The sequence below is a fragment of the Cydia pomonella genome, chromosome 24 (assembly GCF_033807575.1).
Source record: "Cydia pomonella isolate Wapato2018A chromosome 24, ilCydPomo1, whole genome shotgun sequence".
NCBI classification, from domain to species: domain Eukaryota; kingdom Metazoa; phylum Arthropoda; class Insecta; order Lepidoptera; family Tortricidae; genus Cydia; species Cydia pomonella.
Genome location: NC_084726.1, coordinates 6,822,333 through 6,843,071, shown reverse-complemented (window position 1 = coordinate 6,843,071; position 20,739 = coordinate 6,822,333). Strand labels below are relative to the sequence as shown.

At 36.4% G+C, this 20,739-nt stretch overlaps 2 protein-coding genes across 2 annotated transcripts in view; one reads left to right on the top strand and one right to left on the bottom strand.

Moving 5' to 3' along the window:
• Positions 1-70: 70 nt before the first annotated feature.
• Positions 71-6,234, bottom strand: LOC133530840 (protein lines). The gene is made up of 2 exons (XM_061868895.1): positions 5,948-6,234; positions 71-5,715 (listed from the first exon to the last, which is right to left on the bottom strand). The coding sequence occupies exon 2, from the start codon at positions 5,637-5,639 to the stop codon at positions 3,201-3,203; it is 2,439 nt and encodes an 812-aa protein (XP_061724879.1). The 5' UTR covers positions 5,640-5,715; positions 5,948-6,234; the 3' UTR covers positions 71-3,200.
• A 345-nt stretch (positions 6,235-6,579) lies between these two features.
• LOC133530847 (serine/threonine-protein kinase Genghis Khan) overlaps positions 6,580-20,739 on the top strand; it is a 72,673-nt gene continuing 58,513 nt past the window's right edge. Inside the window, exons 1-7 of the mRNA XM_061868903.1 lie at positions 6,580-7,055; positions 8,795-8,969; positions 14,452-14,625; positions 16,223-16,344; positions 17,310-17,414; positions 18,828-18,932; positions 20,082-20,230. Of these exons, the coding sequence (XP_061724887.1) occupies positions 8,909-8,969; positions 14,452-14,625; positions 16,223-16,344; positions 17,310-17,414; positions 18,828-18,932; positions 20,082-20,230 (716 nt within the window). The 5' untranslated portion in view covers positions 6,580-7,055; positions 8,795-8,908. The remainder of the gene's footprint in view (positions 7,056-8,794; positions 8,970-14,451; positions 14,626-16,222; positions 16,345-17,309; positions 17,415-18,827; positions 18,933-20,081; positions 20,231-20,739) is intronic.

Sequence of the window (20,739 nt, the reverse complement as noted above, 5' to 3'; positions counted from 1 at the left end):
GGGTTCAGTGTTTGCCATTTTAGCTACGGAACCCGGAAAAGGGTGTTAGAGAAAAATAAAAAAATGAATATAAAAATATTTCGCTTTATTGATGTTAAATTATTGTTACTTAACAATAACAACTTATGGAATAACTTAGTTCGATACGAAATTTAGAATTTCTCAAAATGAAATTACAAAATACAAACCCAAAAATATTTTATGAGGGTAGTTTGACAGATTTTAGGACATTATTGGCAAGATCTGTCATTCATGAGGGGGTTACAGAAAATCCAAAGCGTAATATTCGTTTTACAACACATGATTTGCAACGAGGGGGGTAAGTGAAAATTTGGATACGAGGGTGGTTATTCCCGACAGCCGCAGGCTGGAGGGAATTAAAGACCCGAGTTTGCAATATTCTAACCCCCGGAGTTACACACAATGTTTTTCATCACACTTGCGAAGAAAAAACTAAAATTTAAACGAAATAATTCTTAAATACGGTGACATATCAAACATTCGTCCGCCATTTTGTAATTTCTTGACAGGTTAGCATCGAGGGCACAGACCTATCCGGCATTCAGCCACGATTAATAATAATAATGTAAAAATATTTTAAACGCCTGTTAAATTAATCGAATTATTTAATTTAAAACAAACAAAAATATTAAATTATAAACGTCAGTATTTTAATAGTAAAACAAATTTATGCTACTTGGTTTGTATATAAAAGTGACATAATCTAAAAAAAAATAGCTTTTTTTTCATAATCCATAACTCCCGCGGGAACAAAATAGGCCTTTGTTCTTCAGTACACCTGCATGAAATAAGAACTTTTTCGAGCAAGTGTGATGAAAAATAAATATGATTTGAGATTCTAAGCATACCTAAAAGCCATATTTCTGAAAAATACAAGTTTTTCATGATTTTAGATCTTGTTTGTAAACGCTTAGATATATATAAAACCAGTCTGTATGTTGTTCCCTAACTCTTAAAAGCTACAACTATATTCTAAATAAAAAAAATCCCGTAGTCGAAATCATGATGTAATGTAAGATGGCAAGCAGAAGTAAATTAAAGGTGCACAAAAAAGCAAAAAAATATTAAAATTTTACTTGGCACTGCAGCAATAGTTGACGTGTAAACTATATTAATAGTATTAATACAGACAAACATTGGCACGTTTACCTTATCTATAACTCTGTATCTTTAGGTATTTAAAAAAAGTAAACGAAATCTACCCTCAAATGGCTCCTTAGGCCAGTTGAGGGTAGATGAGAACATTACATGTTTAAATAATGTAGGTTGAAATCAGGTCGTTCAGTGACAGATCCAGGCGGTTTTGTATTTGGTTGGTTAACATGGCCGTGTCGCCAATGCTCCAAATAAATTAAAACAAAAAAAAATTTGGTTGGTTAACCAATAAATGTTATAACTAACCGAAATTTTACAAATTGTTTGTTTACTTTTATTTAAATACCTAAAGATACAGAATATGCTGCAACTCGGTTTGCTCACTAAACTAAGGAAGCTAAGCAGGAATAATTCAGTACAGTCAGCGTCAAATACTTCGTAGCAACCAAAGTAGCCAAATAGTTCGGTACACCATATATTTTAGTATGGTGTACCGAACTATTTGGCCACCTTGACTGCTACAAAATATTTGACGCTGACTGTACATCGACCCGCCATTTTCTATCTCTATCGCACGTGCGATAATTATATCGCTATCCCGCCTTAGATGCCGGCGGTCAATGCCACTGTGCAAGCAAGACAGCAATATTGTTATTCGCGTGCGACAGGGATACGAAATGGCGGGTCAATGTAAGGTATTCTTTGTGCTTAGCGTCGTTACTTTACGAGTATTATTAAAAAATGGATTGTAGTTGCCATGCACACACAATGTTCAAAACTTCAAGATTGTAGACCGTGGGTCAATTAAACCCGACAGATTTTAACCACGCATTCCTGAGGTCATAAGGAGCAAAAAAAAATTATATGAGTTTTGGCCAAATTTGCAAAAAATAGTGTTTTATTTTCACAAACATTGTCATTATCTCTAAAACAAGATCGATTTTAGGAAACTTTGTATGACATTTTAGTCTAAATGCGGTCAAGAATACACCTTTAAAATCTGTCGAGTTTAAATTCATGGTGTATATTATATTTGATACTTTCAATTACTCTTTTACTCCAGTTTGCCAACTTAAACCACACCTTAAATAATAAATTAGGGCATTGCTTTAATACTGATATTACAGATACTAATATTATGGTAAATGATGGCGACATATTTACAACATTGTGGCATGAAATATAATTTAGTAAAAGGTTATATACACCCGCATTGTTCTATGCAAACATACAACTAACTAACTTATATAATACAACCGTTTATGTATATCATTATTTTCAAATCTATAATGTAGCTTAAATTACACGAATATATTTTATTTACGGTTAAAATTACTATGCAAATAAAAATGCATTTGTTGTATACTTTATGTATTATGTGCAAAAACACGATCTTTCAAATTAGATTAAAAGCACCTTTAATAATATTACGTTAAGGCACATAATTGAGCGGTTTACATGTTTTTCACTCCAAAATCTTTGACAAGGTGGACCAGCCGCAACACATTTTTTTTACAAAAAAAGTTTTATAGAGTATAGGTACTTTTCGTTACAGTACACACGGTAAAAATCAAGATAATTTGAATTGTTTTAATAAGGTTTAATGGTTTTTTATTTTATAAAGCCACCTTCTACAATTCATAATTTGTTAAAAACATTGACAATTTAGTGAAAAACATTGGCCCATATTAAAGGAAGACTTCTGATAATAAAAATAGACATACAAGCAATATGTTACCTAAACTAAAAGAATAACTACATAAATTACAGTTGATATAAATTAACTTAGACAATATTAAATCTAACACAATAACAAGTAAGACATTTTGGAATGATTATTTCGGGATTGCAGTCTTTGTATTATTTCAATAATATGTTTTATTGCCTTTATTTCTATAGGTAGCTTTTTTCACTTTCCATTTCATACAAATATAGTTGGAACCAAGTTCTAATGCCCTTGTAGCATATGGATATGCAAATAATTGGGCAAATAGGGCTAAGTGTACAGTCAGAAATAGACATCAGTATCCCTCAGTCAACCTAACCATATTCAATCTACAGCACATCAAGTTATTCATGAATTTTCAACTCAATTCATTGCCTTCATAAAGACTCTCACATACCTCCAACAGTCTCAATACTGGGCTGATATTATACGGGAACAAAGATCGTGATACCAGCCTACTGATCTGCAATCTAAGCCGTATTAATACCCGCATAGTGTCATCCAGGCCTCTGCTCCCAGCGGAGTCAGTGTGCTGACATGTTTCTATAAACTTCGGCCAGTTACGCCTCACATACTTGAGGAACCGAAGCAAATATAGCAAGAAACAAGTCTCATTGCTCACCAAATAGTCTAGTAACACATCACTATCATGCGAAACTACTTTCAAGAACTCTATGAAGGAAGCTATAGGATTCAGCATAGGTATTAAATCAGGATACACAGAGTTCCTATACACAATACCGACTGTTATATCCAAAGTGCACACCATGGATTCAATTAGATAGTCATCCTGTTCACTAAATAAATGTATCAGCATTTTAGTGAAAGGAGTCTCTGGGTGGAATTCCATAGTGTTTCTAATGAAAACATCGAGTTTTTTCAAGACATCGCGTATAGATCGTTCTACTATTTGCATGTCCTGTATTGCGTTGTAATCAGAAGAATCAATAGAACTGTCTGAGGAATCGCATCTCATCTCTTTAACTGTTACTGCTATAGATTTCAGGACTAAGAGGGACATTCTTTGTAACATAGTTTTGTCTACTTCAGTGTTAGACTGATTGGAATCATCATTATCATCATCTCCATAGCTTTGATCTACCAGTTGTATAGATGTTGAAAGTGGCGTAACTGTGGTACCTAGAGAGTAGTCCCTGAGAACAGTGCATTCATTACCTAGGAAGCCAAAACCGCTTCTACTGTTCCGGACTCTTACATCATTGAGAAGCCTGAAGTCTTTCACGAATCTGACAATAGAGTGAGCCAAACAACATATCTCTTCAGGCAAAATATCTTGTAGCGCCAATGTGGAACCATAGCATAAAACTTCGTTAAACAAACTTAATAAATGCGTGTACACCATGCTTGGGAGAATCGTGTTCCTTAACAAGTCTACAAAACCCTGCAAATCTGCATAAAATGGCTTAGTGTCTATCACTGAGAGGTTTGCTTTCACACTAATAATATTTTCCCATAGTGAGAAAAATGTTAATATACAGTTTTCAGCATTTGCTAAATTCAGGTACCGGAGGAGTAGGAGCTTCATGTTCTTAACTAGGACAGGCCAGTGCTGCTCTAGCGTCTTTATAGTCAAGCATTTGATGTGTGAAGTGTCAAATGACTCTGAATCTGTTAAGATCACTGTTACACAACCATTCTCATTGACCCGTTCCATTCTGGACACTGGTGGCTCAGGGGATTCCGGCTGATCTATCCCACTAACTTGCTGGTCCATAGGAAACTTTAGCACTGGCTCATGAAGTTTGAATGTAACTGGTTTGGTTTCAACAGGCTTGTCTCCTGAGGATGTTGAGGGAGCACTATGCGTTTGAAGATTTGAAAACTCATTATGCAAATTGTCTCCATGGGAGCTGGATGGCATCTGACTTGTACTACTGTAACCAACACTACTCCTGAACGGATTGTCTTCCTGGACATGCATGTTGCCCACCGAGTTGATGTAATTGCTATCTTCTAATGGATGTTGTTCTACATCTTTCCATTCAACTATCCTTTTAATAATATCAAGACTAAAGTTAATCTTTTGTACTGTTATTCTATTAATTCTATCAAAAAGGTAGATGTTTTCTGCAATTTGTTGTAGCCAGTTTTCATCTACAGTGTCTTTAGCGACTATGAGAAAGCTTGCTAACACTCTACTGGCCACAAATGTGATGAATTTGCTTTTATGGTCAGCAAGTTCTACAACTTCTGTAATCCAATCATGCCTGTTCCTCACCAGCATGTCACAGGCTTGCATTAACTTTGAACATATTGTACCAGTATTATTTTGTTTTAAATATATGTCAAACATTAGCTGCATAGTAGATAAATAAGTCAATGAGCATGTTAATGGCCATGATACAATGTTTAGCCGTCTATCAAACATTTGTGAGACTTTATATTCCTCTACTGTGCAAAGACACTGACCGACAAGGTTTTCCTGTAGAATTCTTAGCTCTGCAAGCAGTTTGTCATCCGCAACTGTCCATTGCTGGGTTGTGCTTGAACAAGATGGTATTATTTCTTCATTAGGCAGCCGAAGGATGGTTGAGCAGTCCACGGCGTCTTCGCTAACTGTTCCGCTGTCGGGAGACTCACCATTTCGAGGGAAGTCGTCTGATGGCTCTGCTGGAGAGGTTTCAGAGTCGAATATATCAGTGATCTCCTCAGCTGATCTGTCGCTCCCATCGTCGATGTCGGGAGCGTCTATACGCTGCTTCTTCTTAACGGGCTGATCGGAAGCCATACCTTCATTTGATTGCGATTCGCAATCCAAGTGCCCTCGCAAAACCATGAACCCGTCGACAGGCCTGGCTTTATCAATCACGTCCGCAAATAAGATTTATATTCGAACCGCACCAATCGCCAGACTGGAAACAAAAAGACGAAAATGAATGCGTGACCTTTCGAAGTAGCTACTCAATTACGCGGACCACAAAGCCATCGCATATTTCCTGTTAAATGGACGCTAGATCATTATTTTCGGTTAAATATCGGTGAATTATAGTCTTAACTATTACATGAATGTAAAATACCATATGAAACAGCAATTTATATTAGACATTCAATGAACTTTCCAAAATATTTTGATGGCACACATACCATTGACAGGCGGGTGAGGTTGTTGGAGTTGATAATTCTGTCGGTGGAATCCATAAATTGTTGTATATCATTCACTGTAATCCAATATTGCACATGAACACAAACATTTATGTGATTTTTCTTGAAAAAACAATATTTTTAGTAAGAAAAACTATGTTCAACAGAACATCGACTCCATTACGTACAATATGACGCTCATTCAGTTGAGGTATTCTTTACATTGGAATTTATTTTAATGTTTGATAAAGAAGGCCTTAAATGCATTTATAGCAAAACAAAAAATAATAATTATAATAATATAACAAAAAAATATTATTTTAACTAAAACAATAGTTGGTCGAGTTAATTAGTAGTAAAATGAGTTAAGACTTTCCGCAGCCATTTCCGGATAGGACGTTGCCAGCACAATGCTCCCGAATTTAGCAATCTCGGTAGCCAACCGGTTGGAATTTGGAATGTGATTGTAGGAGGGAAAATTAAGGGCTCATTACACCTTCCTTATAAACAAAAATATTTTGTTGGATCAATATCGCAAGTCTAATGGACGTAAATGTACGCCAGAATATAAGTGAAATGGGACCGAAATAAGACTTGCTCGCTCTAACGTATGACTTTGTCCTACTACTAGTTGCGATTGTGGTGTGTGGTGGCGTGAGAGTTGTCGAACGAGTTGCTTCTGATAAATTTACTCTGGTTTTTGATCAAATCTAATACACACCTAGACAATTATTATGTGTGACACGTATAGACAATTAAAGGAATAAATTGCATTTTGCAATCAAATACCTTTAATTTTAATTTGCAGTTGATTATGTTTGTGATGAACGTCATTTGCGTGTTCTGAAGTGAATTTTATTAATGGTCTATGCTTTGAGTCTATGGTTGCTACGCTCCGTTTGACGCAGTGAGTGATCCGTACCCTTAGCGAACTTATATGGGACAAAGCCCGTTCACTGCATTCAGTTCAACCGCGTAAAATTTAGCAAGTTTGTCAAGGAACGTCAAACAAAATGGATTCGACCGAGCCCTCTGGCTACCCCCGAGTAAAATGTCCGCTTCGGGGACTTTTTAACTAATTTATTAACCCCTAACTGATCGAAAAATTCAGGTGAATATTATAATGTTGAAGCTGAAGTGTTTTTACACAGTGACAACAATGAGTCACAGTGTTTTTGCATAACAATCGATAGAATGGATTTAGGTTAAGATCTCTGTGCTGTAGGATTCGGAACAATACAAAATTAAAACTGGAAATATAGCATTACAACGGGCTGTTATTTTCGTCTCACGCAAGTAATATGTTATTGTTTATTTATAGGTTCGATGCGGAAACGTATCGATATGTCATCGGTGTTCTAACTATAGTTTTTTTGTGAAAAAAAATGATTTGGTATTTAGATTCAAATCTACGTTTGGATTGGGTTGCGAAAGAGTTGTAATATCGAGTGTCGCAGCAACCTTGTGATGAATGGATAGAAAGTAATTTGTCGCCTTTTGTGTTGTTAGACAATGGTGAAATTCGCCTTGATTTCCTGCTTTATAAGCTGTTATGGGCGTTTTAGTTTTTTTTGCTCCTCTACTGTCATCTTTATTCTGTTTTACCTGTTATATTATTAATATCGACATTTCTTGATGAAAGCTTGAGTGCAAGGTAAACAGAGACACTATTAATATTAAGGTATTTGGTGACTAAGAATTTTTAAACACCTACAGTTATTTATTTATTTTAATCTCTTATCTTTGAGAACTGGTAGCTACTTTATTGCTTTGATTACAAAACTTATGTTGACATAAAGCAGCTGTAAATGTTTTGTAAATATTATTATCTGATAAAAATCATAACTTGTGTCAAGTCATGGTATTTAACTTTAAAGTAAGTTTCTTTGGGTTTGATATCCTGTAAATTACTTGTATCAGGGCCAGAATCTTTTTTTAGAAATTTAATGTTTGATATGATTAATTTAGGTTAAGTTGTGTAAATTAATACTACTGCTAATTCAATGACTCAGTGCAGCAACGGTTGCAAATTGTACAATTGATTAAAACTGATGTATTAGATGAATGAAGTAAAGATATTAACAATTATAAATGTAATAAAAATTATTTATTTACTCATTCATACACCAAATTAAATAAATTTAATAATAAACTAATCATCTAATTATAAAGTTAAATACCTATGATTTAAAGTTAAATATGTCTTTAAGTTTATTTAAGCTAATATGTCTACAATCCAAAAAGAGGGTCGCAGCCAATCATTTCGAAAATTAAATCTATTTTTTTTTTTACTTTTAAATATGACAGTACCCTATAATGTGCCAAAAAAAATATCTTCAGAAAAGTTCTAAATCTTATAAAGTATAGTTCTTGAAGAAATTCTCAGGATTGTCGTATTATAATAAACCATCAATTCCAAACCAGGAATTAGAGTCAGACCAAGCTAACTCTGGACATTAACAAAGTGTGGCTATGTCATCTTTAATGTCATATTTCTTTGAAATTGAGATGTTAATATTGACTTCACTTTGTTCTGTCAAAGTTGATGCTATATTAGCTTAGACAGACTATATACTAGCCGTGTCTTATCCAACCTCGACATTGGCAGAATCATCAACACCTTGATGGAGCCATAACACGAAAAATTGATTGAGACTCTAAATGGTATCTCAATGCTAGGATTGATTGTATGATATTGAAAACCATTCAAACCCAGGACCAGTGGCTTCAGGCAGGGTTACTACCCACTAGACCCGACAGTTACTATAAACTGTTTGTTTAGGAGTATAGGATATAGGTTCGTAAATAATACCTCAGGTAATGTTATTAACCACTTACATTTTTTTACAGGTACATGCAACCATGGATCAAAGCAACACACACAATAAACTGCCTTAAGTTTACGGTAGCTTTTCTACATATTAGTGTTAGTGTACGGACATGCAAGTGTAGTGTGAGTGCAGAATGTCGGACGACGAGGACTCCTCACCGGACTGGGCGCTGGTGCCCTCTAACAATGTGCCAAGTGAGTGGATAATGGTTTTTTATTTAGCTTCCAAAATACTAAATTCTATATTTCATACAACATGGCCAATATATGATCAATGGGATGGAGTAGCCTGATAGGCAAAATATGCCTGTGTTGGGCTTGGGAGGCACCACTCTTCCCTAGGTTTACAATAAACAATTTATATTTTACTAGGTGCTACGAAGCTAAACTCATGCTGATTAAACCTTGCTTTCGTGCATTTGTGTGATGAGCATGGATATTTGTTACTGATGGGTGTTTTCTATGTATATAAATATTTATATATTATATATATCATTGTCTAAGTACCCTCACCACAAGCCTTATTGAGCTTACTGTGGGACTTAGTCAATTTGTGTAATAATGTCCTATAATATTTATTTATTTATTTTATTATTTGTTTTACGCGTTAATAAAATAGTGGATTCAATACTTGGTTGTTAGTTAAACCAAAATTGTTTAAAAATAAACAAGAAAGTGACAGATGAATGTATGCAGGATCTGAACAAACTTAGACAAAAGTTGTAGTAAATTTTGCTCATTTTATTTTATTTTTATGTGCCTTGGAACTTAAATCTGTTATTTTACACTATGACAGACAACATGCGAGATACCTACAGTGTTAAGAATTAAGTTTCATCAAAAATGCAATCAACTAATTCAGTTTTTTTTTATCCTAACAAGGGCTGTGATGTCGCTTTTTGCTGGGGAAAATATGGTGCCATTTGTGAAGTCACTAACTATATATGCATTTATTGTCCATTTGGCAATTACACATATCCTCTTCCAGAATCTATGCTTTCTTTTTTTTATCTTCATTTAAATAAAAAGTAGCTATATTTATTCTTCAGTTTATTTCATACGACACCCTACACAGCAGTACTATTTGGGCCGATATTTATATAATTGTATTTTTTTTGTTAGATTTTGGATTAAATTTGGCTGGTGTGCTCCTCATTATGGAATAAATACGAAATTACAACTTGTCCTGAAAAAAGGTGTTTTCCGTTGAGTTACGAAAATACCTTACGTTTTGGTAACGAAGAGTAAGATTCTTTTATGACATAAGGTGTAATGCGCTTATATTGTACAGAATAGGGAACTATCTACAAAATTTAGGCTCATTTATAAACATACACTACAATGTATTGCAGTTTAATGAAATAAAACAAGGACACAGACATATTACCCAAATTAAATCATAAGGTGGTAACAAGTTATGAATTCATTCTTACAGATACATCCATAGGAAAAATGTGTTATACAGTTAGTTTCCTTTTGCCAACTGTATTTTTACCTCACCTACTGAAATATAACCATTTTTATTAATTTATCCCCATAATATAAAGGTTATATTTTTTACGTGCATAATCATGACATTGTTACTATTGTTAGCAATACACATGGCTGATCAATAGACCTTATGTTAAAGCAAGAAGGTTAAAAATGCTTTGATAATTCTGTTGATGGTGGAACATACATAATCATTCAACATGCATCATTACCTAAGTTTATCCTGTTGAATGATTCACACCATTAAATTGATACAATAGGTATTAATTAGTTGTTTACTGATTCAAAGTTCCTAATGATAATTATGCTCAACTCTTAAAATGGGATGGTGGTGTTTCATGTTACTGTTAATGTTTGTAGACCTGAAAACTAGTAAAAATATATGATAAGGGCACATTATATGGTGTTCCGGTTAAAAATTAAAAGCTCTTCAGGTCTCGCTCGAAAGCATGCTAGGCGGGGATGCTTCGGGTTCCACCTTAGACCTTCGCGGGCCTCGCATCTCAGGCCGTCAAGCCGTGTAGTCTGTCATTAATTTTCTTTTTATAAAATTTGACTTGACCTTGAATGAGACATACACAACACTAACCATCCACTGACCATCTGTAGAACTTATATGTTTGGAGTAAGGTCTAAAAATTGCCAGTGAACTGTGTTGACAGTTGTTCAGAAGATTCGATAGCCTTATGTTGATAGTGACGAATAGCTACTCATTATTCAAGTTTGTTGTTACGCCTCGCTTACATTCATTGACATATATTATATCTAAGGACGGGCCTTACGGGCACTAAGAATGGTGCTAGTTCAGTGGAGTCACTCACGAATTCGAGCCAATCGTGCAGTGTAACTAGTTGCGTTCAATTTCGCGCGTGATGCGAACTCATCAACCAATCGCGTTTTGGCATTAGACTGCACGATTGGCTCGAATTCGTGTGCGTGACACCGCTGTACTGGCCCTATTCTTATTGCCCGTAAAGCCCGGCCTTAGATATATGTCAATTCTTACATTACTGTTGCCAACATGATCATTGCGTAATAATATAAATAATTAGTATGTACCTCACGTATTTCCTAAGTAAGTAATTACCTTAATAGGAATTAACAACTATCGCAACGTAATGCGTAAGGCCTGCAACCTGCAACTCAATCGATGTGATAGCTGACATATAAACAAACACTGATAAACTCCCAGAAGACGTGGTTTCAGCACAAAATGTGTACCATCATTTAAAAAATAAATTAGACAAGCATATTGCATCTACTACTCGTTCATGATAATTGTCTTTATGGTTACTGGATACAGGTTATATCAGTTGTCATAACTGCCTGCCTGCTCGTTAAATAATAATAACAATAATATAATTCCTTACTTACCTACACCGAGCCAGAGCCAAGCTACATCATGCTTGTAGTGTGAACTGCAATCTAATTAATAAAAATCTAAGATGCATACCTACACCCAAGACCAATCAAAACATGTCGCATTATATGGAAGTTTCCGTTTAAAGTATAGTATGTATAGTCTGTACTGTACCCTGAGTATAGTATAGTCTTGTCCTGGCCATGTTTATTATGCTGCAGAACCATTTAGGTATTGTTCACATATGGAGGGGGATATCCTTTACAATCATTCGAATGCTTCCTGTCCATTGTTTCTAAATGACACCTGTATGGATTTGGGGATAAGCTTGAATATTCAATATTCATGCATAACAAGTATGTTAGACAGGGATCTTAATGATGGGTGTTTTAAATAAAGTGCTTTGTGATAGTTTTGAAAATGCGATAACCTCCCAGGCGGGCCGTATGATTGTTTGCTACCGACGTAGTATAAAAAAAATAGCGATGGTTAATCCCATGAATTGCGCAATTAGTTTTAACATTATCCTGGCATTATGCTACTGCTCAGTTGGGATGTCTAGGGCAGCGGTTCCTAACCTGGGGGTAATTACCCCCATGGGGGTAAAACTGGTATTTGACGGGGGTAATAAGCTTAATTAAAAATAACAAAGATTATACCTATAAGAAAGACTATTGATGATTATTGGAAGGAGGGGTAAAATCAGGATCCCTAGTTAGTCTTAGGGGTGACAGGACTGAAAAGGTTAGGAACCACTGGTATGGGGTCTGTTCGGCAACCTAATCCTAAGCATTGGTACAGGCACTAGTTTTTACGAAAGCGATTGCCATCTAACCTTCCAACCCAGAGGAAAAAAATATATTTATTTATACATATAATAAAGGTATTTTATGTGATCATAGTTAATACCACAGATGTATTGTATTTATAGTTTGTTAAGGATGCTTCCTCATTGTTGCAACACAAGTAGGAAATTAAAGCTATACTATAACAGCAAAAATTAACTGACGATGTGTAGACCTTATTTTTGTAGAAATAAGGTTTAAAATCCTCAACTAACTGTGTCAACATCAACACTGCTACCTATTGGTTCAAGGCTTGACCTGAATTCGTTGACGCCACCCAATTATGCAATATTGATTTGACTGACACAACCATACTAGTAATAAAACATGTAATGCAATTCGGGTCGAATGGAGATGGGCAGCCCATCTGGCAAGAATGCAGGATGGTCGTTAGACAAAAGAAGGTCGCTGTGGCCTGGACCCACGGGAAAGGGCGGCAGAGGCAAGCCACGCACGCGCTGGTCAGATGACCTAACGGCAGTCGCTGGCCCAAACTGAATCACGACGGCTTCAGACAGAGAGCTCTGGAAATCCTTGGAGGAGGCCTATACCCTATATATTTTAATGAATTTTATCGGTTGTGTATTCTTTCTTGGAACTGTTTTTTTTTATTCGGGTAGATACGGAAACGGAACAGAGTAATTGTGAAAATTCATTAGATTAGATTAGTAATTGACTGAGCGAAAGCGTAGGTCTCTGTTTCAGTGTGTTCTCCTAAATTTTCATCACTTTTTGTGAGCACGTTCGATAATTATATGGATGATTTTGTCGATTCGTTCATTGAAAACTTTTAAAATGACGGAGTACAGCTTTCAGAGCCATTTGTTTTTTCTTATAAAGTTCCGGGTCCCAAGTACGAAATCTTACGGCTCTTTAAGGAAAAAATTAAGATTTAAAACAGATTTGCGACTGGTTCAGTGCACTCTTGGATTATTCTGTAAGAAAATTTCATTTCATTTATTAATTGTATATTCATGTACATACATTATTAAGCTGTTGCAATACGATTTAGTCAGTCCATGACGCCCTGTGAGGACATACAACAATATACTTAAATCCTTACAAATCCAAACTATTCATTATAAAATAAAATTATTTATCACTATCATCATGCGAACTTACAAATCCACAAATTTTTAATTATTAATACATTAAAATATGTTACAATTATATGAAATTGCATGTTACACATTTGATAAATAAATAGTCAGTACATTAATCATTAAAAATAAAATAGCAATTATAAATGATCATCAAGAAAGTCATTTACTAAATAATAGCATTTATCTACCTAGTAATAATTTTTCTAGTTTATTTTGAAGATCGCATTTTGAGGTTCTTGCGTAATCGAGTCTGGAATTTTATTAGTTATTATAATACATTTGTAATGTGGACTATTTCTACACATTTGTAGTTTTGGTTGAGGGAGTTGCAATTTATAAATAAAATAAAAACAGCAAAAAAGGATAACCACGATTTTGTCTAACCTTTGATAGAAGAGAAACCAAAAAAAGAAGAGCTATACCACCCTATAGCTGATTCTAACAGGACTCATCATAATCTCGTAAAGGATTCGTATAGGCGGTGCAACCACGTACTACTCGCTTTTTAACCTTTTCGCCACCATTGACTTGATAAAAAGTCAGTACTTTTCGTGCCCCACTCTCCACAACTTTATATCAAGTCGTGGTTTTGGTCAGGTTTTTATACGTGCAATTTTTATACGTGATGGCACTGTATTACTTAATTGACGTGGCGGCGAAAAGGTTGGTCAAAGGCGCCTAATAGGCTTTCAAAGATGCATATACCCGAGAATTTGGGGCGGGTACCGCCACTGCCGTGGCCGGGAGGTCTAGTGGTTAGGGCGTCAGCCGCGTAAGCTGAAGACGCTTCAATGCCGGCATTGGTGACTTTTTCATTAGTATATGACATCTATATCAGTTTAGGACTAATCATTGTCAATTTATTCATCACATTTCAGTCCTGGGCATCAAGCGTCTCAAGCAGATCGAGACATTGTTCCTCGCGCGGCGTCTCCAAGGCCACGCGGGCCTCAGTGTGGAGACGCTCCTCGACGTTTTACTCGTGTTGTACGACGAATGCTGCGGCAGCAGTCTGAGAAGAGAGAAGGCTGTAGCGGACTTCATACAACACGGTAAGTGTTAAACAGGTTGTTTATTTAGTCTGAAAATATAGGTCATACAGAACAACTTTTACAAAGGGACCACCCCCAAATTACTCTCCCATAGAAAATGTCAAGGTCAGACAACCAAAATGTATGAAACATCCAATTTTTTTTGCGATTTTGGGGTTGGTCTCATTGTAAGTTGTTCAGTATGACCTATATATTCACCCTGTAAATTATTGCAGGTGACTAAGTAACTTTTTTTTGAGCATACGTTTCCTGGCCTATTATTTATAAGTAGGGATTGCAAACCGGATTGATTTTCAATCCGGCCGGATCCGGCCGGATTGTGGCCATAATCCGGTCGGATCCGGCCGGACCGGATCCGGTTTGGTATAGGGATATTAAAGATAATTAAATGACATATTTTTCTAGTTTTTTGCGTAATACGTATTCCTAAATCTATAATTTGAAGTTAATAAATAACTTCTTAACAATAAAATAGAACTTGGTAGTAAAAAGACTAAAAAGTGTTACAATGTCTATATCCGTTAATAATAACAAAATATAAAATCGGTCATTTATTAGGTATATTTAACCATTCAGAAGTGCTCAATTTGATTAGTTTCCAAGCCCGATGATGGGATGTGGGGTGGAATTGGAACTCTTTGTTAGGACATGTTTTTGTTACTGTTCTTTGGTTGAATTCTTTGTAACGTTGACATCCATTCTAGTAAGAAAAGAAGATATTTTACTTTTAACCAAAATGATATTAAATGTGCTCCAGTATCATCTTGCTTTAATTATTTGTCCGAGAATGTAGCAGACTCTATGTTAAAAAAAAAATCTTTTTTTTTTAATTTACAGGAAAGTATATTGGTCAAATTATAGGGAACAAAACACGACACGACGATCTCATGCGAAAAATAATAGAGTGTAGGATTGAAAACCATCGCGGAAAGGGACTCCCTAAGAAAAGTTACTTGGATTGGCTACACGTAGAGTAGCATGTACCAGGAGATAAAGGAAATTGCATAAGATTGAATGAGATTGTAAAGAATCAATATTTTATCTTAATTATATATATAATCGGAGTAAACTAAATATATCATATATTCATTCACACATATTGATGAGTAGTAGAGTACGGCCGACTTAATCCTGCTCATTTGTTTACTATTATAAATCTCCTATCACAACATTATGTATGACACAACATTAACTTTCTCTTTAGCATAAATTACAAATGCCTTCCATGGCATCTGCATCCTTTAATTTTTCCTTCTATTACAGTATTTATGTAATCGTCATATCGTGCCACCAACACGAAAGAAGAAGAAATCCTCTTCTGTTCCCATTTATCGTCATAATAAATATATAAAAATATCTTACTAAATTCAAACTTTTCATTCGTTTTTTGTTCTGTTTAACTTCATACTTCTCACCCGTCGCCTTTTCCTCATCTAAAATGCACAGCGCGTGCTGTATTTAAGCGTTTTTTTATTTTACCGGATCCGGTTCGGATCCGGTAGCTCTTGAAAAGTGCCGGATCCGGCCGGATTACCGGATCCGCCGGACCGGATTGCAATCCCTATTTATAAGCCTTTCCTTGTTTTGTCATGTACAGTGAAGCCAGTAGCAACAGCCCTCAAACGGCTGCGACTGTCGCGCGATGACTTCGAGCTGGTGAAGGTGATCGGGCGAGGCGCCTTCGGAGAGGTGTGCGTCGTCAGGGCGTCGTTTATGCAGGTATACATTATCCTTATTACTGAACTTCTTAACTCCTACGGGTCTTAACTGAAAGTTGAGAAACGACCTTGAAGTTTTAAATTTAGAACTGAGTTTTGAATCTCTTGGCCGATCTGATATAAATATAACGTTTGCGCATTGACGAAAAAAAATAGCCGCAAATTATTTCATTCTTGAATTCTATTTGCATTCTTGAATTTTGTTTGCGAGTATCTTTTATGGCTGTTAGAATTCCTTGTATATATAGTAAAACAGATTCTTTATCTAAGAATTAATTGGGTTAAAAATTAAGAGTTGTTGTCAGTCGAGTAATTCCGAGCGTTTCCTTTTCTACGCCAGTCTTACTCTGTAGGTATGTAGTGATATGTTCTTGATGCAGAGGTCGATTGTACCTTCTAGAATGTTTAAGATGAAGCTGCTCTGCCATAGGTGCTAAAACATTTTAGTATGATTAAGTAGAATTTTAAATAGAGGTGTATTGTCAAAGAAAACTTTGTAGCCACGTAAATTTTCTGCCATCTTTCCATACATAATTAAATCTTTTAGAACGCCATTAGACTTTGATCCTTATTCTTTTACTGATATGTGTTAAATTTGTTAAATATCAAAAAGTGGCGCTGTCAGATCACAGGCCAAATGTATAGCAGCATCGTTTCGAGCGATACCCTTAGGTAGTGCCCGGTAAGATGGCGCCACTTTTTGATATTTAACAAATTGAACACATATCAGTGAAAGAATAAGGATCAAAGTCAAATGGCGCTCTAAAAGTTTTATTAATGTGTCGAAAGATGGCAGTAAATTTACGTGGCTACAAAGTTTTCTATAACAATACACCTCTATTTCAAATTCTCTTTGGTATGATTAAAAGGTATTTATTTCTACTTTATTATCGAGGTAAGATAACAAGGTGAAGGCGAAAAACAAATCTATTCCATTGGTAATAAAGCTCTGTTTTGAATTTGCAGGGCACAGATGCAGGCGCCAACACAGTGCCCGGTGGAACTGTTTCAACTACGACGGGTGAACGGGTCTATGCCATGAAGATACTTAACAAATGGGAGATGCTTAAGGTAAGTTCGTACTACAACTCATAATCAAGCCTTTTTGAGCGTACTGGGTCGCAGATTATTATGACTAAGATGGCTTCTCTATGATAAAAAAACTGGACAAGTGCTGGCAGGACTCGCCCACCGAGGTTTTCACTTTTCATACTTTTTAGTATTTGTTGTTATAGTGGCAACAGAAATACATCATCTGTGAACATTTCAACTGTCTAACTATCACGGTTTATGAGATACAGCCTGGTGACAGATGGACAGACGGATGGACGGACAGCGGAGTCTTAGTAATAGGGTCCCGTTTTACCCTTTGGGTATGGAACCCTAAAAATGCGTGACGCAAATCGAGCTGGCAAATTTCGGAAATAATACGTGATTAGTATCCTAAATGCTACAGAAATTAAAATGTACTACAGTTTTAAATTTGTTGTCTATATGAAATGCTAATTTGTAATGGGGTCCCTTTTGTACACTATTTGCGTGTCGTCGTATGTCGATTTGTGTATGAGATGGGACTGCCACGATTATGTATAACAGAGATCAGCAATTAATAATATTGTTTTCCATGATCCCACTCTTGACATATTCTCACAAACAGAACCGAGATTCCTAGCCACAGCAGCCCGCTACCTAGTGTCAATATCTACACCCACAACTATTAATATTAATTAAATCTAGTGATAAGCTTAGTCTAAGTTTTAAGTATGTATGTAACCCATAACTTGCATGTCTGGTTTAACTGTAAATGTCAGTTGGTGAATAAATAAAATTAGTTACTTCAGGGTGCCGATTTTTTTAAGTAAAATAACCATCGCGCTTCGTTTCTACTTGAGTTAGTAACCGAATTCGTACTCCGTGAACCACATCTCTTTCTTGCACGTTACTTTGCCCTTCTGGTGTCGAATTAACGGCAGCAAAGACAAAGGGATTCATTTTATTGAATTACGTACTGAGTAATACAAGTTACTGTTTATTTAAGGTCCGCATAAAATAGGTCAGCGCTCCGCCATTTGGTAACCCCTGATATATGATTTATATGTATTAAGATTATCTCTTCTCTTCATCCTAGCGTTTGTCCCGGCTTATTGCCACGGCTTATGGGACCCTGGGTCCGCTTGGTAATTAATCCCAAGAATTAGCGTAGGCACTAGTTTTTATAAAAGCGACTGCCATCTGACCTTCCAGCCCAGAGGGGAAACTAAGCCTTATTGGGATTAGTCCGATGTTTCCCTTTACCGAAAAACGACTGATAAATATCAAATGATAGATCATACATAAGTTCTGAAAAACTCATTGGTGCGAGCCGGGGTTTGAACCCGCTACCTCCGGATTGAAAGTCGCACGCTCTTACTGCTAGGCTACGAACGCTTATGTATCTAGATCTATGTATGTATTAAGTTTATACCACAATTATTTTGTTAACAGCGCGCGGAGACGGCATGTTTTCAAGAGGAACGCGATGTGCTCGTGTACGGCGACCGACGGTGGATCACCAACCTTCATTACGCCTTCCAGGACGAACACAATTTGGTGAGTGGCGTATCATAACAGGCTGGAATTCTCGTGGTAGATTGAATTGTCTTTAGGAACTTCTCATTTATCGACTTTCGATATACGTATATCGATGCACTGTAAAATACACCATATTAAAAAAGATGTAGAGGTGAATAACAAGCGTTTTTATCGCCAAAGAGCGATGTCTTCCGGATAACTTTTGAGTAGTTGAAAATGCGAAATAGAGATGTGCAATAAAAACAATGTAATTAGCCGGGTCTACACAGAGCGAGCATACGCGCGAGGCAATTTCCTCACGCACAAACCGGCCAGTGTAGACGTGCCTCGGCCAAAGCGGCGCACTCGGGCGAGGAAAACTGCTCGCTCGCTCGTTCTGTGTGGACCCGCCTAATCATTTTTTTTTTTCAATTTCATGTTCAAAGTCAGTTTTAGTGCTAAAACATATTCCATTAGTTTCTTTATAAGAGGAATACGTAATTATCTTTTTCTATAAATATCCATGAACTTATAACTTTTTAATATTTTGTGTTCTACATTGTATTGTATTGTGTTGTTGTAGTCGATAAATGAGAACTCCCTATGACAGTTCAAAAATACCACAATAATTCCGGTCTCTGCTTATAACCTCGTATTCCTCGTATTTCTCGCAATTTTGATTCCAAGTATCTCGAAGACAATGAACTTTGAAGGAAATATGGGATACTATATTGCTTAAAGCCACAAAAAATATTAGTAAACTAAGAGATTCAGATCGAAGGTCATTGGCCCCATAAGGCGATTTTTTTTTAATACGTCGGTGGCAAACAAGCATACGGCCCGCCTGATGGTAAGCAGTCTCCGTAGCCTCCAGAGGAGTTACATGCGCGTTGCCGACCCTAACACTCCGCACCCTTGGTGAGCTCTGGCAACCTTACTCACCGGCAGGAACACAACGCTATAAGTAAGGTCTAGTGTTATTTGGCTGCGGTTTTCTGTAAGTTGGAGGTACTTCCCCAGGGGCTCTGCTCTAGATCTGGAATGACATCCGCTGTGCTGTGCCCTACCACACAAAGCGAGATGACATTTACAATGCCCATAGCTCTTTCTTACCATTTCTAAGGGAATTTATGACGTTCGCAGCCAGTCTTCAATTGATAATTTCTGAACGTGGACCGTATTTTGCAGTACCTGGTAATGGACTACTACTGCGGCGGCGACCTGCTGACGCTGCTGTCCAAGTTTGAAGACCGCCTCCCCGAGGACATGGCCCGCTTCTACATCGCGGAGATGGTGCTCGCTGTCCAGAGCGTTCATGAACTCAGATACGTGCACAGGTAATCTGTTTTTTTTTTTTTAAATAAAGTATGTATGGAAGATTTTTTTTGTCAGTCATCGCCTATTGATAGTACACGCTGAGCTTATTTTTTACATTTCTATGCGACCAGCTGACGGTCTTCCCACCGCGATACAACCGGCTAACGATTTTTTTAATTCACAATAGCATCTAAACTATCGTCTGACAAAGATAGTTTATTATTCAAGTAGGCATATTACAATGCGCTTATGAACATCAAATAAAGCTACACCGGCTCTAACCCTACACACCTGACCCGAGAAGATTTAAATCCCCCCTCAATTGGAGGGGGGTATCCCGATATGGACCGGCAAAAAACTTGGCGGGACACAACTATTCAAAATATTACATCTTATAATTAACATGCATTAAATAAGAAAATATCAAACTGGCGGCGATGACTAATTTTTTTAAATTTATTTACGTGTTTTGGTGCCTGCCATTCCTCAACCCCCCAACGGCAGCTGACGTCGATGAGGTTTCATCATA